The 12,284-nt window shown below is 41.4% G+C and overlaps 1 protein-coding gene across 1 annotated transcript in view; it reads left to right on the plus strand.

Annotated features, from left to right (window-relative positions):
* The window catches only part of LOC117529029 (poly [ADP-ribose] polymerase tankyrase-1), a 211,339-nt gene that overhangs the window by 70,074 nt on the left and 128,981 nt on the right, over positions 1–12,284 (plus strand). The window contains exon 6 of the mRNA XM_034191721.1: positions 5,579–5,654. Coding sequence (XP_034047612.1) covers positions 5,579–5,654 — 76 coding nt within the window. The remainder of the gene's footprint in view (positions 1–5,578; positions 5,655–12,284) is intronic.

A 12,284-nucleotide genomic window follows, 5' to 3' on the forward strand; every position in this document is an offset into this window, starting at 1 on the left:
GTGATTTTTTTAAACAAAATGTAGTTGTCCCACACGATTGCCGTAATTTCCACCACAACACTGTAGTGTCCTTTTAAGCAGTTTATATGAAAGATTGTTTGGGTAGTTTCTATGGAGATAAACAGTGACATCAGAGCACATGTATATAGCGCCAAATCACAACAAACAGTTGCCCCAAGGCGCTTTATATTGTAAGGCAATGGTGTGGTGGAAATTACATTTACAAGGCCAATAGTGCCCGTAGTTAAAGAATCACCCTCATACTGTTATACATATATACGTATAACAGTATGAACGTCTTCAATCACGTCTGAAAATCGTCTGCAATCAATCACGACGTTCATACTGTTATACGTATATATGTATAACAGTATGAACGTCGTGATTGATTGCAGACGATTTTCAGACGTGATTTGCAGACATTCATACTGTTATGTCATGTACATGTCATACTGTTGAACGTCCGCAAATCAACAGACACAAGGGGGTTATTCCCATTCTAATTCAATTCCGTCATTTACATGGTTTATTTTTCTGTAGGTAATTCAGTCGCCGAAGCTTACCGTCAAGCCGAGTGTTGCTTCAACAGTGGTCAGGGCGCGGAGTAATCCATCATACATGAAAAGTCATCAAATCCATCAAAGGTGAAACAGTAATTCTGTATCAGAATCCACTTCAATACTTTCGTATGGTAGCTTAAATTTGCCCATTTAGGCAGTGGCGTCGGTATGCGACTTTCTCTTGCTCTCAGCTAACAGTGCTAACAGCTGGTGTTCTGTCGAATTGTGTGTCTCGTCACATAAAGCAGCAGTTCCGCATCCCGACAATATTGCGTATGCACAGTTGCGTAGACGACATATGACAGGAATGACATCTCGTCAGAACACTGGTCAGGGCGTGGAACGGTCAAATATTTTGCCACTGTTACCCCGATATTATACAGTCTGAAATCTCACACACTTAACCAATCAGATTCACGGAAAAAATGTAATTGGATTAGAATTAACATACACAGTTTGCAGCTTTATCACTTAGCGGTAAATGCACTGACTGAGTGACCCTAAAGGTCACAGCATGCTTATTCCAGGTGACCTCTTTTGACTGGTTTGGAAGTGCATACATGTCAACACTTGTCTTGGCTGCTCCCATGTAGAGGTGGGTGTGTCCTTGTAGTCCTGCTGAAAACATAAAAATTGTAAATCAGGACATTTGTCAGGCCCCTCCTCTTTTGTTGTGTGGTGGAATGATGGTTTTCTTCTTTTTGACTGTCCCAGCCGTCTGTCAGATAACACACTGTATGTAGCCGGCTGAACTGTTATCCCTAATGTGAACCGTGACCTCAGATAATTCACGATGGTCTCATCAGTGGCCTCAGCTCCTGTAGTGAGGGGTGTGACAGGCCCTCAGAGCATCATGTATGCGTGCACGGCACATTTAGAGGTATGTTATCAGGGCTCCAGACTGTCCCAAATGGTTGCATTTTGTGACCATTTTTGAGACCGTGCAAGTTGCATTTTCACCTTGTTGCACTTTACACTCTTGCAGTTATCAATGATGTTTCAGTTAATTAAAATTTTGTAATCCCCCCCCCAGCTACCTCTATGATAACACTCGTCTTTAATTTAATACTAAACCATGAATTTGATCCAAATGGTTTTTGATTGAATTGTGCTTTGTAATGAGAATGTAAATGAATTATGTGGGTCGGCATATAGCCTAAAAAACAAAACTATCCTTTATTTAAGCCATTGTTTTATAACATCTCATTATAAATATAACATTAAATGTAACAGTGACAATGAAATCTCCATCAAAAATATGACCAGAAACTTTAGTTTAACATGTTAGACAATCCAGGTTGAAACATGCAGCTGTGCAGCTCTAATAATAATAATAATAATGATGATGTTTTCTAACTTTGAAGGTTCACATAAAGTCTCCCTTCAGTAATAACTGTAAGTTGAGGAGCAGTTGAGGAACACTCAGCGTCTCAGTGCTGCTGTCTTATTGTCAAAGTTATTCTTTTTCACATGTATGTAAATGTAATACTTGAATATATTAATTGCGATCACAAGAAAACAATGTTTCTGACAGAAATGTTTGAGGGAGTTTATTTATTACTAAAATATCAGGAATGCAATTAAAGTGGGTGAAAATGTGAATAATTACAGTATGTTGCAGGATGATTTATGGTTTTCACCCCTTAATTTTGTACTTGTGCTCCTACTGAAAATACTTTATGATTACTGTATATGCATATTTAGGATTTATGATTACTGTATATGCATAAGTGCAGATGTGCATTTCAGATTTTGTACTTAAAAATTTTAGAAATCTTACCATGATCACATGCAACTGCATGTGATAGTGTGTGTGGGTGGCTGAGTGCCAGACACCTCAATAGTGTCTCTCTCTCTCTCTCTCTCTCTCTCTCTCTCACACGCACGCACGCTGTTTGGAAGCAGCTGGCTTAGCGTAGCAGTACCCCAGTGTATTTTGGGGTACAGTGTATTAACTCTGAGCTCGATGTGCTGCTCTCACAGCTGAGCCCCTGACTGACTTTTCTCCAGTCCTATTTTTTGAGTTATGCATTTTTATTTTCTGTTGATTTTGATCACATTACTCCCAAATCTGTCTTATGGAATATTCTTGTTTCTCTTCTTTATCTTACCTATTTTATTTATTCATTTATTTATTTTGTGTGTGTGTCTGTGTGTGTGTTTGTGCGTGCGTGCGTGCGTGCGTGCGTCCCTCCACAGAGCTCTAGAGGATGAAACAGTTAATAGTGTGAGCCTGTTGTGGTGACTGTTTCTGACAATGATTGTAGATGACTTAATACATGCAGGACTGCTGCCCAGTTATTTCTGTGCAGGACTGCAGAACTCACCTTTAATTTCAGTCCATTTTCTGACATTAAGCAGATAAATTCTGGTTAATTCAAAGTAAATTCTTAAATTTTTTTGGGTCTAATATTTGAACATTGTCCGCAAGATCTGAAAAACCTGAAGCTGTTTGATCATTATCTACTTAACGTTTTTTCCTAAGTGGAAGTCGTAGTTTTTTGTTTGTTTGAGTCCCTGTGGCTTATATTCCAGTGCAATTTATAGACTGAAAAATCATAATAGTCATTATAATACGTTTTCCAGGATTCAAAGCAATAAACAAAATAAACTCAGATAATACAAGAAGAAAGAAGAGAAAAAGGTGCGATTTATAGTCTGGAGCATACAGTAATCCTTTTTTATGTAAGTCTCCCAAAATATCTTCCAGTATAGATTCATCCGGTAAACACAGACAGGAAATTAAATAGTGAGAATCACAGTGTAGAATATTAAACTAGATGTTAATATTGTTGAGGTGATACGGGGTGACACGGGGACCTTGTTTTTGTCTTGTAGGTGTGATGCTTGACCATAGTGAGGGTTATGCCTGTATCTTGTACAGAAATGGTTAGTAAACTTTTAAATAGACTGCATTTGTATAGCACTTTTCCATCTGCATCAGACGCTTAAAGCGCTTTACAATAATGCCTCACATTCACCCCGATGTGAGGGTGCTGCCATACAAGGTACTCACTACATACCGGGAGCAACTAGGGGATTAAGAAATCGTCAGGCTGGGATTCAGGCTCAAGACCAATGCTTTAACCACTCGACTATCAGGCCATCAAAAATCTTAGCCTGCATTACTTATTTCTCTTGGCAGGTGTTAGGGTTTGATCCTGCCATACATACGTCAGCGGATTGGACTGTTTTGGTGAAGATGGAGCTGAGTCATAAGGCAAAACTCGTACATTACTTTGTGAGCTGCAAGTGAAAACAGGAATTCGCAAATCAAGAATTCTGATTAAACTTTTTCTCCCCTCTTGGTGTGTAATGGCCAAACAATCTGCTGGTAGCAGGAGGTTTTTAATCTCAAAAGCAGAGCAGTCCATTTAAGAAGTCTCTCGTGCACATTCTGCTTTCACTGTTCACTGATTCACTCATATCTTGCAGTGACATTCATGTCTTTGGGTCCTCAGCCTTTAAGATCAAGAGATCCCTGAGAAGGACAAGGAGTCATGAGGTTCTCCAGTCAGAGGTGTTCGGTGTTGCTGATATCTTTGCAGGAGAACAAAAGTCCAAGTCTTTAGGGTGCTGGTGCTTCCTGTCTTACTGTATGGTTGAAAGAGTTGGATGTAAAGCAGTGACCTGGATGTCTTCACTAGGTCCTTTTGAAGGATCCATGGGTACTGCTGGAATGAATTTGTATCAAATGAACAGTTTGTAAGACTCAGGTGAGGACTGTCAATTGCATTGTGAGGGAGCGTTGATTATTATTATTCATCACGCAGGTGCCTCAGTGTTTAGGGCCAATCGACTGAAAAAGGCCAAAGGGATTCCCACAGTCAACCTGGCTACAGCTGATAAATCATTACTTTTGAAAGGTGGTGGTGATAGACCGGCTGTCTGCTTGAGTGTTGGATATCCTGGACTCCAGCTGGTCCAGTGGCGTGGTGGATGGACAGTGTGCAGCACCAGTGCATACTCCGGTGTTCAGGTCTAATTATTCTTGTGTCCATTTTGTCTCTGGCCTGATGTTGCACCGACCTTTTTCAGTTTGTCACCATAGTTGCGATTTCATCTAGTCTGTTTTACATCTGATCCAAATTCTTGGAAGAGGATTAGCTATGTTTGACAGCTTTTCAGAGGTTTCAGTGTGTTTTTTTTTTTCCAGTGTTACAAATCACTCTGCAGTGTTTTTGTTGTTGTGTCTCATGGATTTTTTCAATTTACAGGATCATAATTCATATAGTCACTGCTGCCTGTAGCAACACACCCACACCAGTGCAGCACCTTGCATTTTTATTTATTTATTTGTTTTTTTTTTATAGCTATTTTCAGTCTGAATACCTGATCATGCTGGATGGCTTGACTGTGAACAGAATCGGTGGATGTGATGAAGGAAAGAAGGAACCAGTTGATGATAAATGACAGTTGGATAGGTAAAGAACAAGGTAAGAATGAGGAAAACTTCCCGACAGAAGAAGGGAGGAGGTTGTGAATTATTTATTTATTTTGAGGTGAGATTGGCAGATGTTGTGGCAGAACAAAAGGGTGGATTGGCTCAGCCAAAAAATAAAGGTAAAAGGCAGACCAGATGGAACACATAGACTATGTGAATGATCCTTTTCTTCCAGTCTGACAGTTTCTTCCTTTCTGGCTCTCACAGCGATAATATTGCCAAGTTGGGTTGGCCGCTACCTTGGCAACTCTCTTTGGTGGTTGTCCAATGCCAGGGCAATGGGCCCATAAACGAGGAAGCACTTGAAGGAGACCAGACAAAATCTTAGCCTGTTCTGTAGCTCAGCTAAACAGCACAACTTTTTTTTTGGTTGTTGCAATCAGGTACACAAACATTCCCTGAACAATTTCTTTGTCATTATCAATTTCAGCAGGCAAAATTTCTCTCGTTCCCGTTGTAGCCTTGTGCACCTTATCTCATTCTACCACATTGTCTCACCGACTCTGAGGGACAAGACTAATCCTGTGCATGGTGGATGTTTTCATCTTATTTATGTGTGGGTATGTGTTTGCAGGAGCGGGAATGAAGAAAAACTAATGGCCTTGCTTACACCGCTCAACGTCAACTGCCATGCAAGCGACGGCCGTAAGGTAAGAGCAAAGCATGCTTGACATGCTTAGACATTCACAGCCTCATTGAAAAAGCAACAACACACTGGTCAGTTACATTTTCTGTATAACTGCATGTCTGCATCAAATGCATGTATTGGCAGCTGTAGGTTTTGGCTGTATCACGTAACCTAAACATTCCAGCAAGCTCGGCAGTTTTCTTGGCTGTCTGTCATTAAAATGAATAGATGGAGCCACAAACCCTTCAGAGCGTAAATTAGCACTTGCACTGAATAGCATAAGCACGTAGCAACCATAGAAGTCTCAGGGACAGCTTTTTATACTCTCCGAGACTTAGAGATGCTGTTATATACCGTAATTTCCGAACTATAAGCCGCTACTTTTTGTACATGCTTTGAACACTGCAGCTTTTACAATGATGCAGCTAATTTATGGATTTTTACAGGTCGAAATGTATCAATTGATGCTGTCAATTGATTTCCTGACAGCTGCGCTCCTCATGTGGTGTAAATTTACACACAGTGTAAATATAAGGTCTTACCTGTTCGTTTTAGTGAAGAAAAGTCCCTCTCCGGCACTTTGTGCCCGAGTTGCACCGTCAGATCAGTTAGCGGAGCTGAGCCTTCTCCCTCCACCCTTCCAAACCGGTTCTCTGTCTTGGCACAAAAAGTCGAAAAAGTCACAGCGCCTCATTAACATCTCATTTACCACAGACTCCATCCGATCCTGGCTGCACGCGATGAAAGTTAGAAAAACTAAATGTTAAAATTACTCAGTTCTTCATGTGGAGCAGAGACACTGTGTGCACGTACGCTGCATGATGTAGGCATCAATATTCACTTGTAACACTTCAGGGAAAAAAGCATTTACGGTACGTATTTAATTAAAAGTAAAAAAAAAAAAAATCTTTGTGTCTAACATCTTTCTGTGTAAATATCTCATGTTATAACATGGAGACCTGTGGCTTATAGACAACTGCAGCGTATTTATGTACAATTTCTTTTTTCTTTTTAAAATTGGTGGGTGTCCTCTATAGTCCGGAAATTACGGTAGTGTGTATGAAGCGAATGGTAAAAGCAAATAACTTTTTAAGTGTTTGTTCCTTTTTGTACCTGTCACACCATCATTTTTTTTCAGTTGCCACAATAGCTCAGAATTTAAAGTGTGTTTTCAGGGATTATCTCCACCCACCCAACCATCCACCTTGAAACTTTCATATGGACAGTGACAAGAGTTGTGGAGAGAGCTGACATTCACTTCAGTTTCAGTTCTGTTTATTTATATACAGTGGTCCCCCTCTATTAAGGCCACCTGAACTGCAGATTAAAAGTGACCACATCAGAGGGGTGCCTTTTGTTGAGGGGGAGACCAAATCTAGCATGTGTACAGTACTCAATAACCTATTGCTACAAGCATGAAGTATATTTGTTAACTACTGTACAGTCAGAGACAAGTCATGTCTTCCACTAAGTTCAAAACATCACAGCACAAAAATTGTATCCTCTAAAGTCACAAAAATGATGTAAAATCAAAACAAGATCAGTCCACAAAACAGTTACTTGCATAAAATCTTTAACTTGCATGGCAGCATCTGATGGCTTGGAAACTTCATCCATTACCATCAGGACATGATGCAAGAGTTTCTTCTTGTAGTGCGTTTTCTGTGTTTGTATGAATGTTGTTGATCTGCGTTTTACCAACAATGAAATCAACAGCTAACTTTTAGTGGAGCAGATAAGTATGATTTTTGGCCAGAATTGTTCACTTGGTGATACAAGCATCAGATTTGGCATGAATGTTCTTCATAAATCAGATTTGAGAAAAAAAGTGCTGGCCACTTGAAAATCCAATATGGTGGTACAGTATGACTCCTGTACATACTGAAATTGACCTTTGGCACCATTCTTGCTGTTTTTACATTGTCATAGATTGTCTAGACTATACCTTTTTGGAATCTTTGTGACCAGACACATAATGTGATATAGCTTTCAATATGATTGAAGCCTTTTTAAATTTGACCTCTGTGCAATTCTTCATTGACCCCTACCTGGCCGCCATATTGGATTTTTAAGTGGCCACCACTTTTTTCTCAAACACTGATTCTGAAGAACATTCATGCCAATCTGATGCTTGTATCACCAAGTGAAGGATTGTTTCAGTTATCTGCTGCACTATTTCAGGAACCTTCTCCTTTCTCATTCAAACAAATGACTTTCAGATTTTCTTCTAATGTTAACCTTTTCTTTCTGAGAGGCGGATGTTTTGTGAACAGGACCCATTTTTCTTTGTTCTTTTGTTTACTCGAGTAATCTCGCAAGCTCATGTTTGTGGGAGAGTTTTGACGTGACTTCTTTGGGACTTCTTCGGTAGGGAATTTCCATGGAATGTCTGCTGGTGAGGTGATTTTCATCCTTTTGAGTGGGCTGCTGGCTGCGTTTGAGGGGTGGCATCTCTTGAGAGGTGAAATCAATAGAAAAACAGTTGTTGCAGTAGAAATGTGGTCGTATATGAGGGGTGGCCTCTCCTACCACTGTAGTGCCAAACAGCAGCATAAGTTACTTCAAAGTGCTATATATGAGTACAGTCTAGACCAGGGGTCTAACACACCTGACCATTGATTGGATTCAGGTGTGTTGGAGCAGGGAGACAACTAAGAGTGTCAGGAAGGTGGCTCTCGAGGACCGAACTTGGCCACCCCTGGTCTAGACCCACCCCATGAGCGGCACTCTGACAACAGTGGTCAGGAAATCTCTCTCTGTGGTTTTTGAGTACAGGAAGAAACCTGAAGCAGACCAGACCTAGTGAGGTGACCATCTGTTGTTGCTACCCTCACAAGACAAAACAGAAGGCACAACACATCACTGACAGAACATGTAACAAGAAAAACATTTGCAACTAAACAACCATGTATGTGTCATTATCTGCATTGGCGGAATAACTGAATATATATTCAGCGAGGTGCAGCTCAGAAGCCCAGAGAAACAGGCTGTTGGTAATTCAGTGAGTCAGTGTCCATTGGGATGCTAGATTAAAAAGGACATGCCAAACACAGTAATGTCAGCTTCCCTTTGGTTATCAGAGATGCTATTTTTTGTTCAAAGGGAATGCCAATGGTGTGAAGTTCTTTGTCCACAATCCAGCATGCAGGTCCCTCATTGTCCACCTCAGTGGCTGGAGGAGGCCAGGGCACCACCCCGGTTTCATCTGGCTGCATCAGAGAGATGATTATTAGATGGGGATAGACTGATTGTCTACCTGAGTGGTGACCATACAGCACCCAAATCAGGTCTGTGGTGTGGTGGATGTGGCAACCCGTGGCAGGCTTCAACAGGGCAGTGCACTCTCGTTTGTTCCCCTGCGTGATATCGTGGGATTTGACCACTTCCGGGGACAGCCTGCCATTACACAATGGAAACACAGCATTACTTCTTACAGAAAAATGGTGTAGTGTTTTGTTTTCCGCTGCAATCACTGAAGCAGTCGAGAAAAATGCCGTTTTTTTCGGTTCCCAGTGGAGAAGGGAAGACGAGGCAAATGGGAGAGGTTGCGTCGGTAAGTGTTAGCCTACACACTTTGACAGAGTGGCTCCGTTCTCGCGCCTGCACAACCGCCTCGACCTGTTTGAGCTTCGGGTCATAAACAAACCGCAACACATGTCCGCTTTCCACCGCATCGTCACTTTTTCTTTGTATTTTCACTTTGTTTGCCGTGTAATTTGCCCAAAAATGCAGAGAAATACCGTGTTTCTGCTGAGAACATACAAGGGCTGTCTGTTGAAAACAAATGGACATGGACAGCAGGTGGAAGGTGTGTGTGTGTGGGGGGGGGGGGGGGGGGCTCCGTAGAGAACGTGATTTAGAAAACAAACAAACAAACAAAATGAAACAGCGAAAATCTGACCAGAGTTGCATAGTTCGTCTTTAAATTAAACTGTTTTGTGACCTCAGCCTGTGTCTTCAGGAAGCCACCAATCCCACTTTGAGCTCAGTAACATCGACTCCCTCAGATGAATAATTCGCGGCCGGGGGGGAGCAGATGAGTTTCTGAGTTTCTGTTTTCCAGTTTATTTTCTCTGCCATGACACTGTTTTCCAACCTGACGGAGAGACTGACATTTTCCCTCTTTTTCTTTGAGAATAGACCAAGATTAGTGTGTTGTTGTTCTGCAGTGGCAATTAGTCGAACAGGTTCTGCGTTCCCCTGCTGGTTCTTTTGGCTGTCTACAGCATGACATCTGCTTACGAATGTCTAATGCAGTGTTTACCCCAGACTGTTCTGGGTTTGACACATTGATTTTCCCAAAGGAGAGCAAAGCCTCACATTTAAGCACAAACTACTGATTTCCTTTGATGGTTTGGTCCTGTTGGTTTGTAGTATGAGTAAATGTTCTCTCTGTAGGCAGCACGGTGGTTTAGTGGTTAGCACTGTTACCTCACAGCAAGAAGGTCCCAATTTTTGCTTCTGCCCGTTCTTTCTCTCTGGAGTTTGCATGTTCTCCTGTTTCCAAAGACTTGTAGATCATATGACATGGTGAGTGTAAATTGACCATTGTGAATGATTTTTACTGTCGATATGTGTTGACCCTGTGATTCACTGGTGGCTTGTCTGTGGTGCACCCCGCTTCTCACCCAGTGACCGCTGGGATAGGCTCCAGCCCCCAGTGATCCTTAATGGGAATGAGTGGGTTCAGAAAACGGGTGGACATAGCGCTGTTTACTTTCCTCTTGGTAACGGTATTGTTTACGGTATTGTAAACGCTGTAGCAACCTCCAGGAAACTCATTCCTCTAAGTATGGGCACTTGAGTGCTTTTGATGATGCTCAGCTGCGGCGTATAACCGTCATATCGCTGCCACTCCCATAATTGTGCAGCAACATCTTCTGGTCATTTCAGCACAGGTGGCCCATCTGTGCTGAGCTGCTGTACGGGAACTCCATGCCATTTGTAATTCTTTGGAGATGCAGGGCATAAACATCAAAGATTGTGGAGAAACGTCCACGTTTGATGAGCCAAAAGGCAAAACAATTTTATTCAAACTGAGAAATGCGTTCAGAGGGTTTCGACGGTGACCTCTGCTGCACGGTCAGCATTTATAATTTTTTTTTAATTCAACACACTGAGCTCAATCATGCACAGCTGAGCTGATGGAATATATTTTTCACGCCTGTGCAGTTTTATCCTCATTATGATCTTAGGGTAATTTAATGCGGTGGCAGGGGATTTGCCTTCCTGCTGCTAACACGAATTATTTGTTGAATTGTGCCTCGTAAAGATGAGTGAAAATAAAGGATAAAACTAAAAAAAAAACCCATTTCCTACCACCTTGTTGTAAACTTTCGAAAGTGAGTCCGTTGAAATAGACTGCAATGATGTGATGTCGATGCATTAACAGAGTCATGACATTTTAGGCATAAAAATGTACATAATACTCACTTCTCGCACTACGTTATTGTTTAATGTTGTGGATGGGAGTGATTAAGAACAATTATGTCAAGCAAGGAGTATTTCTCAGAATAAAGTCCAGTCCTTTGAAATTAAAAATGTGATAAAATAGAAAACTGAGCTTCACCCTCGCAGAGAACATGAACACAATTCCGATGAGGACACTGACGATAATCACGGACACAACAGAGCGTGAATCCTAATTAATAATAATGAGGCTTCTCTTAAACTTCGACAAGAGCCTCCCATGTTCTTCAGCTCTCTGTTTCATCTTAATTAGAATTGGCACAGGCTCTTTGTCTCTGCCTCTTCCCACTCATGCAAAGAAAGATCTTGAGCACAAATGTTGATTACAAGTGCACTCTGTGAATTAAATTGCTCCGCCTGTGGTGTGCACGCACAAGCACACCTGCCAACTTTGCAGATTTGTTGCTACATGTGGCCACTTTAGAGACTTTAGCAACTTTATGTTAAAAAAAGGAGCCGTAGTGACAATGATGGCTGGTTGTTGGGTAAGAGGAGCTACTTTCAGTGGAAAACATTCACCAGACATGCTGCATGAATCTTGATTCTCACTTATCTCCGTTGCCGTGGGCAGTGCTGAGTGTGAGCTGCGGTGCACTCCATTATGTGTGCTGCGTGTGAAACTTGCAGACACAAATGTTCAGTCAGTCAAACCACAGCTGCATGAAACATGAATTAGCCGTCCGTATGCATGACGGCGTTCATGTAGCCCGTCACTCAGTTGTGTGTTTGCCCTGGAAAACCTCCTTTGTACCTCTTCTGAACAAAAATATTAAACTGACTGATTGCGTTTAGAACTTTATTTGCTCTGTTATTCATGAGTTTGTGTTGATTAAAATAACCTTTAGATCATTTTTTACTTCAGGATTACTTTAAAAAGCTGCACAAATTTCACACTCTCTTGCACAGATACCCTACAGGCATCAGTTTGCATTCATCCACCTTGGTACAGAGTTTAATGTTCACAAAGGTAGAATTTGTGTTCTGAGCATGATGAACACATGAAGCCAGTACTCGTACTCTTCAGGATGAAGTCTCCTGTTAATCTCATTAATTAGTTGATGTTTAATTAGAAGCAGCTGGACTTTTTGTTTTGTGTTCAAGATGTTTTCACCAGTCGTCACATTGGCTTCTTTCATCGACGGGGTCATTTCTGCACAGTGTTAAATGTGGACATGGACGGAGC

The sequence above is a fragment of the Thalassophryne amazonica genome, chromosome 17 (genome assembly GCF_902500255.1).
Source record: "Thalassophryne amazonica chromosome 17, fThaAma1.1, whole genome shotgun sequence".
Lineage (NCBI taxonomy): Eukaryota > Metazoa > Chordata > Actinopteri > Batrachoidiformes > Batrachoididae > Thalassophryne > Thalassophryne amazonica.